Source organism: Chrysoperla carnea, chromosome 1, assembly GCF_905475395.1.
Source record: "Chrysoperla carnea chromosome 1, inChrCarn1.1, whole genome shotgun sequence".
NCBI lineage: Eukaryota > Metazoa > Arthropoda > Insecta > Neuroptera > Chrysopidae > Chrysoperla > Chrysoperla carnea.
Window position 1 is genome coordinate 53,895,982 of NC_058337.1, and position 17,053 is coordinate 53,913,034.

The following is a 17,053-nucleotide window of genomic DNA, read 5'->3' on the forward strand; positions in this document are numbered from 1 at the left end:
ACCTCCATGTATTAGCTATGTCTACGAAAACAGGGTGTGTGGTAGGTAGGAAGAACAAAAGTTCTTTTAGTCACGATCTAGTATAAAAGGGGATAATCCTGATGTCGAATTGGCCATATTACTCATAAAGATGTAAAACTAGGCTTGATACCATAACAAAATTTGAAAGTGAAATTAAAATTGATTAAAAAACGAAGAAGCTATAAGGAATCAAAGATTGCATTCAAAGGTTGCCAATCTCCGTTTAGCAAAACAAAGTTTTATATGCATTCTCTATGGCGATACCCACGTATGACACTAGTGGGTATCTTCCTCTTTGTTTAATTAGGAATTTTAAACGTTCGTTTCTTGCATACTAGTAAAGATTTTTAAAAACCAACTTCATTTTTCTATTTGTGAAGTGAGAATTCTTCATCTGAAGTGATAAAAAAAATTTAGGCATTCCAAATTGCGCCCTCACAGATAAACAAAGATGTTTACGCAAAAAAATGTTTCAATCAATAGTTGTTTATTTTTTATAGATAGATACATTTTTTAAGCTTTTCTTCTATCTCTTGCAGTCTACAAGATGGTCCTACAGACCCAAGTATGCCCTAAGTACCACTTTAACGTGCTAACTACTCTTCAACGGACGGACAGACGGAAATGGACTAATTATGTGATTTTATGAACACTTATATCAAAATTTTGTTCGTATAATCAATATTTCTAAGCTCTAGTTACAAACTTGCGACTAAAATTAATATACCTTGATATATATGTCATATATACAGAGTATGAAAATATAAAATAAATGTGGGCGAATATTTGGGGAAAACCCAACAAAACGATGTGGCCAAACACCCATTCATTTATCATCTGAAAATAGCATAACATAGTAAACACTGGTAACGCTCTCAACACAACAACTCATGTTATTAAAGTGTAGGTCGCGTCGGTGAAACGCACCATATTGTACGCCGACGTCGACGTCGATTTGGAACATCAAAAAACACGAATAGATTGAATGGCTGTAATAAGTGCTAAGTGCTTGTTATTACTTGAAATATAGATAATTTGGAGTGAAACATTTAAAAATGATTGATATATATTTGACTACGCACATTGCCAACAAAAATATTTATGTTTATGTTTTTTACATGCTGTGAATTGCAGCAAAGTACGCGTAAGGCGTAAGAATGTTTTCAGTTGAGAACGTGTTCTATGATCTCGCTTCGGCTAATAACTTTAACAGTGCCTTAAATAAAAATCTTTGCATTGAAAGAATAAGAATGAAGCCAAAATAATTGCAAATATTCCGTACCCTTTTTATGGCTAACATCCTCTTCATAGAATACCAAAAAGTATATACGATAAAAAAATAAAATCGTGGTGGACCATTAAGACTATAAAGGTTCTCTATGGACGAATTATACTGGCAGATTTTAATACGAAGACAAAGAAATCCTCTACATTAATCAGGGATTTTTTACTTTTTACATCTCGATTACAAACTAATTTGATTGTTCTGTATTATTTATATTTTTTTCAATAGGCAACTTTATATACAAAAATGTAATAAACTTGTGTTACTTCCAATGAAAATGATATAAATACTCTTCATTATTAATATAAAACTTATTCTTTTTGTTTTAGACTGCCGGTAAACGTGATTTAGAGCAAGAAGCCGAAGCTCAACATTGGATTGAGATTGTTACTGGAGAACGTTTTCCACCAGGTGTTCCATATGAAGATGCTTTACGTGATGGAATTCTCTTATGTAAATTGATGAATAAATTGAAACCTGGTATCATACAAAAGATCAATGTCTCTGGTGGGGATTACAAAATGATGGATAATCTTAGTCAGTAAGTATTTCTATAAACCAACTAAAAGGTGTGCCCTAAAATATGAGGGAAAAGGTTAAAGAGATGCCTGCTAGAATTGAATTTTCCAATTATTGCGGACCAGTCATTAATTTATTAAAAATATAATCAAGGAACGATTTATTGATACTTGAAAATTAATACAATTACAGAAGACGATAAAGTTCTAAGGCTGTTTTTGAGTTAAACTCCTGTATGATATTAGTTGTGATAAAGCGTACTTTACAGAAGCCGTGTGTAGCAGTCAACATCACTGACACCGGACTTTTAAATGCAAAAAAATGCTCAATTAGGCAAAGCAAGTCACATTTTGTCAAAGCAGTATGGCTGTAGGATTGACTTTTGCATTTTGAAAAACAAAATTCAAAAATCCGTGGTAGGCATCTTTGCGGCCGAATAATTCAAATGTTTAATATATGATTTGGTTTAATATTTAAGTTTTGGTTTAATTTTTAAACATTAATTTAACACAAGGAGTTTCACTCAAAGAAGGTAGAAAGTAGTATCATCCATCTGCTTTATACCATAAATGTGATTTATTAGACGTGTCACATTATCTGAAACCTACGTGTAGCCTCTGTAGGGTAATTCACTTAAAACTTTTCCGATAGTTTGTTATTTATTAATTTATCATAACTATTATCATCATATGATCAAAGGCGCCCAAGACATTTTCAATTCTTTTATTTAAAATGATGTTTTATCGAACGACGCACGCCTACAACAAAGTAAAGCCAGCGGTTGTTTGTAGAACTAACTCAATTCTTTGACTGGTGTGTGTTCTTTGTTGCCTTTAGGAGAAGAACACTGTTTCTAGGGAATTTGTATTTTGTGTGACTAGGATAACAGACTAAATTACGTAAATATGATCCTTCTTCATTTTATTAATTTTCCCGCGCGTTCTTTACTTTTCATATATAAGTTTAATTAACTTTGATAAATATCAGGCGAACATGTAAACAGAAAAAATATTGTATCCTCTTTAGTTAAAACAGAGATACATTTCATCTATGTCCTCTACTGACATTATTAAATATTCATTAACTGAAGTCTCTGGGCTCAAAGCGGATCACTATAGTCCTTGGGGCACTGATTAAATATTTATTACCGTCAGACCAGTAAATTTAGTTTATCATAAACTTTTTCATGCATATGATCTGGAAAGTTATCAAAAACAAGGCGGCCACAATAATCGTATCTAGGCCGATGAGAATTTTCAAGCCTATAATAATAAATAAACCTGAACCAATTACATTTCGTTTTGTTCTACTTTTAATTTTTTTACTTATATTAGAAAATTTGAATTACTTGGAAACGATACAAACGTATTTCCATTTTCAATTATACTGAACGTTTTAACTCGAAAATATACCGGGAATTATTATTTTTTAACTACTAGTCTCCATGTGGTTATTATTTATAATACATATAATTAAATTATTAGGAGTTTTACTCTTGCAACATATTTTGGCTAGAGAGCTCATCGTATTTTTTATTTAAGGGTATGTATGAATTAAGCCTGAGAGTAATTCAGACGATTTTTTATCATAAAAATATTGATCGTTTGCTGAAAGCCAATTTTTCTTTAAAATCTGCATGATCTTTGCGGGCCAAAATGTAAATAAATATTTTCAAAATTATCCAAATTGTTTAAACATAATTTACAAACCACTAAAGGACAAATGAAAAACAGATTGCTTATTGTCTTCTAAGAAAGTTGACTAAGATATTACTAAAATATTAGGAGAACATGTTAAATAGTCATAAATTGATACCTCCTAATTAATATAATAAAATTTACATACAAATTTTGATTTTTTTTTCAAATAATAAGCACAACACACGGTTGCAAAAAAAATGAACCTAACTATTTCCCAAACTTTTTAATAAAAATGATTTACTCTTTCTATTCTATTGAAAAGAATGTGCGCTTAACATTTTACATTCTGTAGATTTAGTGGCGCGAAATATGAAGCTGTAATCTATTCGCACCGTGCCCGAGTTTCGTTTCCATGACAACGATACACTACTTTAATTATACAATTGTATGGATGCATATATAATTGTATGGATTGCAGTTATGACTTACATTGAAAATTTAATATTATTGTCTCACAAATTTAAATAAATAATTATGATAATTTATATTTGAAAAATAATATTTGTGCAATTTGATTTCTTATTTTCACAATTTTTAATGCATTAAGTTTAATTAATTAGTATTTTTCAATAATTTTAATTTGACATTTTTTAATACATTAATATGTAAGGAACTGCAAATTAGTCATAACAGCGTCCTTTATCGCCAAAATTTTTCACTGGAAGCGCTAGCATCGATTTTATTGTCCCTACCATGACTACGCACACTACGAATAAATAATTGACGATAGAATCATGCCAGTCTACCTTGCAAGCACACACAACTCCGTAGAATTAATGTAAGCATTTATTCGTTAGGAAACTTGTAATCTCCTATTATACGTATTTTAGATTTGATGAAATAAATAATAGCTAGGGTCAATATTTTTATAGTATAGTGTACATGTCTATCATTTTTGAAAAATCAATCAGATGATGTTGATGGCATCAAATTAATAAATTGAAAAGTGTAGGAGTTAAATTAATACTGCTCTGATTATGTATTAGGAACACAGAAATATTTTTTAAAAATTTTGAGCACGTATTTAGGGGTGTGTTACATCAAATATACCTACTGCTACTTTCAGTTGTTTTATCAAATAAAAAATAATATCTAAATTGTTTTGCACAGTTTCTATTCTGGCATAAAACAACTTAAACCTTTACAAAGATAAGTCTTACAAAAAATCTACAGATTATTTTTATTTTCCTCGGAAAATCAATTCTTTTTAAGAAATTTATGAAAAATGCATGCATACCATGTTCCCACAAAAATACAACATGCTAAAAGTTTTGATGTTTTTGTCAAACTTGGTATCAATGACAATAAAATATCATTTTTCGATAAAATGGACAGTGAAAATCTAAGGAGGTACGCAAATCGTCTTTATAATGTATTATGACATAGAAAATAACGGAAATATGGTGGAAGCGTTGAAAAACTAAATTAAATTTACATTAAATTAAAAGTTCAACTAAAAATACTTCCTTTCTTGCAGTAAAAAGAAAAAAATCCCTGAATCACCCGTAACATATTATTCCTGAGTCACATCAATGAAGCCTTTTAGACGCTTAGGTTACAAGAACAAGACTAAATTCAAAAAAAATGGCAATCCCCATTTCTTAAATAATTTAAATGATTATTTTAAGCTTAAATTTCTTTATTTTACTTTTTAAGGTAGTTTTTACTTAAATTTTTATTAAATAGTGTTCAACAATTTATTTTGTGTAATTAAATATTATGTGAGTATTTTGGTCATCCTTGATTTCTATACACTCTGATTTATTCTGTGTTCCTAATACAAAATGAACATATTGCACCAGTTGATGAGCAGCCTAGCAAGATGATTTGGAGCAAAAAAATGACGACACCCAATATCATCAATCTGTATTACTTACTGATCTAATTACATTAATAATTTGCCTAAGCACAAATACATTCAATAAAATTTGCATACTCAGGTAGTAGCAAAACCCTACAGTGGTCTTCAAACTTTATACGAATATTGTAACACCATATGGAACATTGTTTGTATTATAAAACATTCATGTAATATGTTGAGGAGCGCTGATGCAAATATGTCGTTTTAACATGTTTCCCTAATAAAACATGCCAGTGTTACAGACGTTTTCGACCAAAATGTTTTTCAACGTAGCCAACAACGAACGAAAATAATATAAAATCAATTCGGATTTTGAGTTGGCTAGCACTGTAGTATTTATTAGAATATTAGATCAATAATGGAAGAAACAAACTTCTCCGTGAGAATTTAAGAAGAAATATTTGATTTTAAAGTATATAATTTTAATAATTAAAATACAGATAGATGATAATGAAAAAATTAATTTTCTCAAAATAGTTCTTTTCCGTCCACCTACCAATTTTGTTTATTATTAATATTTTATTTACTTATTAATTCTTCTAATGCCCATTCTGATTGTACAATTTTACGACAAAATTAACAAGCAAACATAGAAAATCAATATTTCAAATTGGCTCTGTTATGTCTATGGTTCTTCTGAATTCATCACAATTTATTTTTTTTTTAAATAAATTTAGGCGCCCGTATATCGACAGCTATGCGTTTTATCAACAAACTTTTACTGTTTTTTGCAAATGTAAAAAAAATCCCGTTTCTGCATCAAAATTAAAATTCGGTTTTTGAACCTCAAAAAACTTAAGAAACCGCATAGAAACTGACCACTTGCAATAATTCGCAAAGGGTTAGTTTTTCGCCATTGTTTTACTGGATTCCATTTAAAGCGAATGTATTTAAAAGCTTATATTGAATAGTATATTATGCAGCAATCATGAATTTTTCACGATAGCGTAGGAAAAGCACACAAAGTAGAGGTTAAAAAATATGATTACGCCCGCATGCCAGAAAGTTGGACTTCTTCGCCTATATCATTGGTGTGAAGACAAAAAGTAAGACCGAAGCTTTATACTACATATGCGAGGGCATCCAACATTCTGGCCGTAGGTATTATACTATTTTTCATGATCTCCTAAGCACGTATGGCTTTCCCCGCTGCATTTAAATCTGGTCCTTTGTGACTTGCTAATGTGTGGCTACAATAATGCAAGCCGCTCTTCTGCAGGGCTACTTTGTGGTGGGGATCAAGAAATAATATGTATATTACACATCTTGAGAGCAAAAGTAAAAAATGTCTGAGATCTTCACCTCGGGCTAACAAAGATGAGATCTGAGACATTCTTTACTGGCTCCCGTTGTGTGTATACTACTTTTCTCCCCGACGGAGGTAGAATGCGGAGGTGAGAAAAAAAAATTTAATCATATTTTAAAAACACTTTGCACATAGTTAAAATACATCATACAAGCTATGAATTAGTAAATATTACTTTTTAACATATTCTCCTAATACATGATGCGTCTTTTAGATGATTTATTTAGAGCACAAATTCCTTTTTCTCATTCACAACAATAAAGAAAAAACTATTTTAATAAAAAAAATCGTTGCTACATATTATTGGCATATGGAATGTGATCTTAATGCAATCATTCTGCACATTCTTTGAAAAAAATCCACCTTTTCATTTCTCATTCAGGTATTAATTGAAATAAATACTTTTACATGAAAAAACATTTACAAATAACAGACTGATACTGTACAAACATTTCAATTCGAAAAACAAATTTAAAATTTTATATTTCTTATGTCTACGAAGCTAAAATTTTTTTAATTTCGTATGCAAGAAATGTTATTTGATTTTAACTCTAAGATGTCAGCTCCACGAGTAAATAAATGTAAACCATACCTTAAACACTCAGCTGATTTTTTCATTGAATAAAAAGACTAAAGATGCCTGCTTCATTATACATCTAAATGTGCTGTGCCATATTTGCTCTTCGAGTCTGTTATAGTTGCGATAGTTTTCCTCCTTTTTTCTATAAACTTTGTAATTTGTTTTGTTATATGAAATAAGTTTTATTTCGAGTATCGTGGTATTTATTTCAATAACTATGTCTCAACTCGAAGTCAACAAAAATTAATCCTTATAATTATTTTAATGTTTTATATAACTTTTTAACAAAAATTGTGTTGAAAAATTCTTACATTAACGTCTTTTACATGTATATGGTATATTAAAAAAAATGTATTTGTCGTACGTGGGGTACTTAGCTATCTTTGTTAAGCCTTACCGCCACGGTCAGACAGTGCCTAAACACTGCCCAACAAGACCCCCTTCCGATAGGGCAGGCCACTGGGATACGCCCAGTTAGCGCGCTGAAACTTCTAGTGTGTCTTCCATCTCAGCTACCAAAATCCCGAGGCAGGCAGGACCGTTACCTTGGTGAGGTTCACGCCCAATCTATAGCACTTATGAGTCTGCAGCTCATCACCCGAGTTGAGATCCGCAACTCACACGTCGTGATAGTGAGTCAGAGTTACACCTCGTGTTAGTACTCTTAGCTATTAAAGGAATTGAACCTAAAGGTAACGAGCCGGAGTTCCAACTTAGTCTCGGTCACTCTTAACTACTTCACTCGCCTGCGTTATTCAGGCTTTCAACCACTGCCACGTAAGAATCCGTTACCGCAATTAACTTGCAGCATGCAAGAAGTATACCTGTGTGAGGGTTGTTCTCGCACACCGGGCCATTGCAAGTTTCCCCTACTACTCAATGAGCCCTGAGTTGGGGCAGGTACCCAGGTATGCTCAGTTATTACTCCAAGCACACCCAGTCCGAATCAACGCTCCTGTATGGTATATGCGTATGGTTTACAAGATTTTAAACAAACATATCTGTTAAATATTATATACCTATTGGTGTTGTAAACTATAGTTCTTTTTATTATCGCTGGATAATCTTTCTTAGTATAAAAATCCAATACTTTCTCTAAATATGAAAAATTAATTTTTTTTATAAGCAAATTATTTAGTAGAAACTACACTTGGAGTCTATTTTTTGGTATATGTCGGTACTTTTTTATTAATACCATATATGAAATAGTTGAAATTGTTTTCAACATGTTCTCCTAGTACATGGAAACATCAATAAAATTGTTTTGTCTGATGGAATTTCTTTTACGTCACACATTTCGCGCACGCTCATTTAATTATTTGATTTTGTATGTTTGTTTGAATTTTGTTAAAAAAAACTGTTAAAATAATTTAAAAGCAATTAAATAAAAGCAATTAAATTAATTAAATTTTATTTATTTTTTTTAAATGAACTTTTTTTCTTCGATCTATTTGCATGATTTTAAATTAAAATTTTACATTTATATTATTAGGAAAACAGAAAATATTTTAATTAAGTAAGCGTTTTTACTATGGGTCGAATGTTATCACCGTATAAAAATTATACCGCAGACACAGAAGTAGCAATATCTTTTATGTATTTCAGCAAAGCCATGTTATTTTTGAGTAGCACAATATTATTATGGGACGATTCAAGGAATACGTAGCTCCACACAAGTGAGAATAAATACTTCGCTGTACACGATATTTTTGCACGAATGTGGAATTCAATCTCGCTTTATGCATGATCTTATGTGCAACGACAAATGCTGTTTGTTCATTGAGTGCGCTAAATTTATTTATCTTTGACATGAATAAAAAAAAATGCGATATATGTTCTACATGTTGAAATTTTCATTTGAAATATGAAAATATTATTAAATTATATTAAATTTTTCATTAGAAATACTGTTTAAAATCAGCAAAGATATTGATAAATAATACGTATTAAAGAAATTGAGTCGAAATTAGGTCCTCTTTTTTAAGTTGATTGATTGGTTAAAAGTAAAAGCATCTATAAATCAATTATTTTTGAGAGCCATTATAAACGGCAATCTTATATCACTGTGGGACTTAGATACAAACAATCGTACTTGGACTTAATAAAATTTATGTTATCCGGATACACATTTTAGATAAATATTTTACAATGTTGTTTTTTCTACACACAGGTTTCAAAAAGCATGCGTCAAATATGGCGTCCCTGATGTTGATTTATTCCAAACAACCGATTTATGGGACAAGAAAAATATTTCTCTTGTAACAACAACAATTTTTGCTATTGGCAGAACTGTGAGTAAAATGTTTTTTCAATATTAATTATTTTCTACTATAACATTGATATTTTTACAGGCTTACAAACACCCAGAATGGCGTGGACCATATTTAGGACCACGACCATCTGAAGAAAATCGTCGTGAATGGACTGAAGAACAGTTACGTGCTGGCGAGGCTGTCATCGGTCTACAAGCTGGTTCAAATAAAGGTGCAACACAAGCTGGACAAAGTTTTGGTGCAACCCGAAAAATTCTTTTAGGCAAATAGAAAAATTTGCAATTTAAATTAATTATTTATTTATTTATGTGCTTACTGTTGTTAAATTTTATAGAGAAAAATTGAGGCCATTAATTTATATTTGTATTACTTACTCTAAAGAAAAATTGTCAAAAAAAGTTCAGTTAATCAAGGAAAATTGGTGAAAAAATGTAAATTATTTATTTTTATGTAATAAAATATTTATTAAAAAAAAGGAAACTGACGATTTTTTTTAAAGTTAATAAATAGTTCAAGGCGAATAAGAAAAGCTCAAATTAAAACCCTGACAAAGGTTCTAATTTCAAAAGTTTACTGAAACACATTATTTATTAAAATAGAAGAAAACCTTAAAGCCAAAAAAGCTCTGTAACAATACAATTTTTAGATCCCTTCCGCTGTAATCTAAAATTTAAAAGAAAAAAAAACAAACATAAAGTTGAGAAAGATTGAAATATAATTGGGAATAAATTGCGAACGTTTCATTTCCTGGGACAATACCCTCTTTAACTACCACACTTCCTCACGTTAAGCAATACTTTTCCCTGCATTAGTTTGTGTGTAGTTTTGATCAAACTGATAAAAGATTAAGGAAAAAATAAATTAAATCAATAGAGATATTATGATTTAAAGAAATAGTTTCAGGACTGTGCTATTAATTTTTCCAAAAATGCCCGAAATGTTGTTAAGGCAGTATGCTCGACTTGGCCAGTCTTGGTTATTGAACTTGAACATAAATAAGTTAGCAGGTATAGAAATATAATATATTTATATTAAAAAAATATTGAGGATACCCACAGGATTTTATTTTAGGTGTTCATAAAACCGCCTAATTAGTCCATTTACGTTTGTCCGTCCGTCAATACGAACTTAAAAATGAAAAGAGTTATCTACCTGAGATTTTTATAGCGTGCTCATAACTTGAAAACAAATTAAAATCGGGTAACAACATTTCGAGGTTTTTACATTATTTTCATGTGTAGAAGATACTCCTGGAGTTTGGCGCATTCCTCACGACTCACCCTCTAGGTCAATTGGGCCTTGTCCGTAAGACCCACCTTGTAAACCGTAAAAGATAGAACAAAAGTTTAACTAAAAAAATGCTATCTATAAAAAAATAAAGTAATTTTTTAAATATTTTTGTTCACTCGCGGGGCCGAAAAATTAGACAAGAATATAAGTTTTTATTTTTTTCCAAAACTATACAAGATAGAAGGTTCAAGACTGTCTATACGGAGTATTTCACCAATTAACTCAATCAATTGTTTATTTTCATTTGTTTTTATTTAGGTAAGTGCAATTAACTTTAAGAAGGATTTACTTTAAAATTTGGTCAAACTTAAATTTCTGTGTAGGCCAGCATTGAGTGCTGACCAGAGCTGTACAGCTTTACAGAGTTACAGAGTTACAAAAACTGTATTTACAATTATTATATATTATTTTTTATTAAATCAATAAAATAAAATAATAATTCTTTGATATGCAGGTGTGTTGTTACTATTAATGACAAATATACGCATACAAACTTATACAGGTGATTTTTTTATAAGTTTCCAATTGATTTTTATACCATGTACTTATATATGAAATATACATAGTATATTAAGTTTAGTCCAAAGTTTGTAACGCTTAAAAATAATGATGCTAGGAAAAAAATTTTGTCATAGGTGTTCATAAAATCACCTAATTATTCCATTTCCGGTTGTCCGTCCGTCCGTCCGTCTGTGGACACGATAACTCAAAAACGAACAAATATATCGAGCTGAATATTTTTACAGCGTACTCAGGACGTAAAAAGTGAGGTCAAGTTCGTAAATGAGCATCATAGGTCAATTGGGTCTTGGGTTCGTAGGATCCATCTTGTAAACCGTTAGAGATAGAACAAAAGTTTAAATGTAAAAAATGTTCCTTATAAAAAGATAAATAACTTTTGTTTGAAACATTTTTTTGTAAACATCACTGTTTACCCACGAGGGCGTTAATTAGGAGCAAATTTTATAGTATGTATTAATATAGGAATATCTGTTGTGTGTGTGTCTATTTAAAAGTGGATATCTTTTGTTATTTACGTGACGTCAAAAAAACAAACGATTGCGCATCAACACTGTCTATACATGGTATTTCAACAATTAACTCAGTCAATTGTTTGTTTTAACTTGTTTTAAAAACGAATTGCAATATCAAACAAGTGAAGTTAATTTACACCTCATTTCTGCCCTCACGGGCAAACAGTGATGTTTACGAAAAAATGTATCAAACAAAATTTGTTAATTGTTTTATAAAGAACATTTTTTACACTTAAACTTTTGTTTTATCTCTAACGGTTTATGTAATGGGAAGATCTAATTGACCTAGGTTGCTCATTTATGAACTTAGCCTAACTTTTTATGTCTTGAGCACGCTATAAAATTTCAGCTTCATATTTTTTTTCGTATTTGAGTTATCGTGTTATCAGACGGATAGACAGATAGACAAACAGACGGACAGACAGACGAAAACACACCCGGAAATGGATTTTATGAACACCTATACTAAAATTTTGTTCGTAGCATCTATATTTTTAAGCGTTAAAATCTTGGGATTAAACTTAGTATACCTTGATATATTTCATTTATACATGGTATAAAAACGATAAAATAAGGCTCATCTTTCTTTTGAAGGGCATCAAAAAATGTATCTAGTTTTATTTTCCGAGAGCACTTTCCTGGTTAAACGATAGTCAACTTTGTTTTATGCAAATGGAACTATCTACTTTTTGAAATAGATTCTGATTCTTTGCCTCAAAAAACTTTTATTTGGAAATTTTTTTCCTAGACCTCAATTTTCGGTACTTACCTGATTTCAGGTTATTTAAAAGTTACCAAAAAAAAATTCTCAAAATAATAACTTTTTTGTGCAGATTCTTTATCTTCCTACCCTATAGCCTTTATCCTCAAAATACGTAAAATATGTACCGAAAATCGAGGCCTAGAAGAAAATAGAAATAGAATCAAAATCTTATACAAAAATAGGTAGTTTTCTTTTTATACCATGCATATATGAATTATGCAAAGGTATACTAAGTTTAGTCCCAAGTTTTTAACGCTTAAAAATATTGATGCTATGGACAAAATTTTGGTATAGGTGTTTATAAAATTACCTAATTAGTCCATTTTCGGTTGCCTGTCCGTCTGTCTGTCAACACGATAACTCAAAAATGAAAAAAGGTATTAAGCTGAAACTTTAACATCGTACTCAGGACGTAAAAAGTGAGGTCGAGTTCGTAAATGAGCAATTATAGAGCTCAATTGGGTCTTGGGTCCGTAGGATCCATCTTGTAAACCGTTATAGATAGAACAAAAGTTTAAAAGTAAAAAATATTTCTTATAAAAAAATAACCAACTTTTGTTTGAAACATTTTTTCGTAAACATCACTGTTTACCCGTGAGGGCGCAAATTAGGCGTAAATAGTATAGTATGTATTATATGGAGATATCAGTTATGTACGTGTGACATATGTGTATGTGTAATGTGATAGAGTAATCAACACTGTCTATGCATGGTATTTCAAAAATTAACTCGGTCAATTGTTTGTTTTCACTTGTTTTAAATAAAAAAGGCATCCTCGGACAACATTTCCTACTGGTCAAATTTTTTTCAATTTTCCCGAAAATAAGACAATCTTTATTTTATCGTCTTTTGAATTCCAATCCGTCTTGGAAAAAGTTAGCTTGAAACTTTTTAGGTAATCATTCTGTATACGAATACAAACATATACAATAATAATACAATACCAAGGTTTAACAGATACCGACCAAGGGTTATAATTTTGGTTTAAGTACATGTATAGGGTTTGAAATAGTTTATGCAGATATTTATATTTTGATAACACACATCACATAAAAACGGATATGGTATAATTGTAAATATGACCCTTTTTTATTTTTATTTCGTTTCTAATTATGATTTCATGTTTTTGGGTTAAATATTTTGATACGTATTTTTTTTGTTAATGTTAAAGTGCAAGTGATTCTATATTAGATAACTGTTATAGGAAAAGAATGCATGCAACGCTAATACATTATTTTTTCCGCGATGAGCAAGTTCACAAATTTTTTATGCAAGTATAATAATCCTGATATAATACACAATCAAATATTAGAGGAAAATTTTTAAATCGCAATTTCGAATCGCAATAGCTTGTTTCAAAGCTTGTATTTTCTAGTTTTGGAATCTATTGCTCAAAAACTTTAAGGGTGAGATTTGCTATCCCTAAATTTTATATAAACTTTACAAGCATAGGTACCAAAATTTTAAGAATATTTTTCAACAAATTTGTAAAAACCACTCAAAAGCTTGTTTATTTTTCTTGAAAAAGAAGTATAAGAAATTTCCGTACAACCTTTTCAAGATAATCGCTTTCCAGGCAAAATTCACACTTTTAAGTTTAAAATCCTGTATCTTTTGAAAAAAACAATCAGGTTAGTTTAGGTTATATTGGCTGTCCACGAAGGACACACTTAGGCTATAGAGCCCATTGCACTGGAATCTTTTTAATATCGTTCCAAAACTAAAACTGTTTTCTTTTAAGCCCTGGCACATTTTTGTGAAAAAAACTTTTATCACTTTCCCACTTTTCGTTTTTAAAACATGTCAAAAATTGCATTTTTCCTTATTATAGACGTTTTTTCACTTGGTCGCCATTTAAAAAAAAATATGGCACGCCATTTTACTATTTAATATCCGAAAAAAAATGATCGTAATAATAATACATTATTATTATGTTATCATCATAATAATAATCATTTTCATTATGTACATAATTTTAATTCAATCATTTTTATTATGTACATAATTTTAATTCATATTAAATAGTAAAACGGCGTGCCATATATTTCCATTATGTACATAATTTTAATTCAATCATTTTTATTATGTACATAATTTTAATTCTCTATTTCCATTATGTACATAATTTTAATTCAATCATTTTTTTTAATCTAATTCAAATAAAATTAACTGATTTATTATTATGTATCATCATAATAATAATACATTTTTATTATGATGATAACATAATAATAATGTATTATTATTATGTATCATCATAATAATAATACATTATTATTATGATGATACATAATAATAATACATTTTTACTATGTTATCATCATAATTTTAATTCTCATCTCTCTTTTCTCATCTCATCTTATATCAATCTCTCTTTTACTAAGATTTATTTTACAAAATATAAAATATAAAATTTCTGATTGAAAAAAAATAATTAATTAATTTTTTTCTCGATAAAAATTAGCCTATTAAATAGTAAAACGGCGTGCCATATATTTCCATTATGTACATAATTTTAATTCAATCATTTTTATTATGTACATAATTTTAATTCTCTATTTCCATTATGTACATAATTTTAATTCAATCATTTTTTTTAATCTAATTCAAATAAAATTAACTGATTTATTATTATGTATCATCATAATAATAATACATTTTTATTATGATGATAACATAATAATAATGTATTATTATTATGTATCATCATAATAATAATACATTATTATTATGATGATACATAATAATAATACATTTTTATTATGTTATCATCATAATTTTAATTCTCATCTCTCTTTTCTCATCTCATCTTATATCAATCTCTCTTTTACTAAGATTTATTTTACAAAATATAAAATATAAAATTTCTGATTGAAAAAAAATAATTAATTAATTTTTTTCTCGATAAAAATTAGCCTATTAAATAGTAAAATGGCGTGCCATAAAAAGAGGCGTTATAACTTTTACTCTCTAGTTTTTTCGAGGGTTAAAAAGGTAAAATTAGAAATAGCTTTAACTAGTGGTATTGTGAAATATTCTCGAAAAACTAAAAGGCCGTCTAAATTGTGTTGGTTTTTTAAGCTCTTCTTATATTTATAAATAATAATTTTAATAAAAAATACTTTTTAAGGAAAAAGCTTTTACTGTACTAAAAAGGAGAAAATAATTTTATCTATAAGTCACTCATATCCGACTATTTGTAAAAGCTTGAGGCGGTTAATTTAAAATATCAAATATGAATCGGAACGCCTCTTCTACTCCACATGCCTAATTACTTTTCGATTCATCCTTGATATTAAGCGCCTCAAGCTTTTACAAATAGTCGGGTATGAGTGACTTATAGATACAAATATTTTCTACTTTTTAGTACAATAAAAGCTTTTCCCTTAAAAAGTATTTTTTATTAAAATTTTTAATATAAGACTAAAAAAATGTATATTTATATAAAATATGTTGGAAGCGATGGTAAAATCAGGACGGCGTCAACCTTACTATGCATTGTCATCCAAACTAAATGTGCACGCAAAATTTCAGCTCCATCGGTTGAAGATATCTACTTCAAAATTGAGTTCAAAGAATCCACCGTAACATACATACATTGCAAGTTAAATAAAAGCTTATTAATAATAAAAACAACGCAAGCAACGATATTCAACACATTTTATACAGGGCATTTCCACAATTCACTCAGTCAATAGGTTGTTTTCACTTGCTTAAATTTAAATTTTGGTGTTTAATAAAAGTTGTGGAAAAATTCTTAAGTCTTATCATTTGAGGAGAGAATAAGGATTGAAGTTTTTTTTCTCTTATGGAGGTGCGGTGGTGGTTGAAGTCACCAAAATTTTGCTAACCTTATGCTTAAATGGGTCCTTACGGAAAACTTATTTACTAAATTTATTTCATTCTTGTTATTTTTTTCGAACAATTTTCTCTCTACGTGTTTTTGCAACTTTTTTGGGCTGACATAATATAGTTAATTATACTTGGCGAATAAAAACAACCATGGAATGCGAATAGGTACTGAAGACGAATCAAGCAACTGTAGGTACATTCTAAAATATTTGATTTATTTTACTTCCCCACTTTAAACTTGAGCAACGACACCACAGAGAAAAAAGTTCTTCCTCTTTTTAAGATATTCTTTACAAATTAATTTGTAATAAAGAGAAATTGAAATAAAATAAAAATGCCTGTTATAACTTCTAAGTGCTCCATAATTAAATGATATTTAAAGATCTATTTTTTTTGAAAATTATGTACATATTCTTCATTCTTTCAAAAAAAAGAAGTGTGAATAAGCAAAACACAAACGAATTACAAAATATTCCATGCATAGCGAAGGGGATGATGATGCGAGGAACCAATTTTTATTTAATTGAAGGGTGTTACGGTTTTTAATTCTACAACAATTGGAAAAAGAA

General features: G+C 29.4%; 1 protein-coding gene across 1 annotated transcript in view; it reads left to right on the top strand.

Moving 5' to 3' along the window:
* LOC123305972 (muscle-specific protein 20-like) overlaps positions 1–9,977 on the top strand; it is a 67,042-nt gene extending 57,065 nt beyond the window's left edge. Inside the window, exons 2-4 of the mRNA XM_044887816.1 lie at positions 1,636–1,847; positions 9,443–9,563; positions 9,624–9,977. Of these exons, the coding sequence (XP_044743751.1) occupies positions 1,636–1,847; positions 9,443–9,563; positions 9,624–9,815 (525 nt within the window). The 3' untranslated portion in view covers positions 9,816–9,977. The remainder of the gene's footprint in view (positions 1–1,635; positions 1,848–9,442; positions 9,564–9,623) is intronic.
* Positions 9,978–17,053: the final 7,076 nt, after the last annotated feature.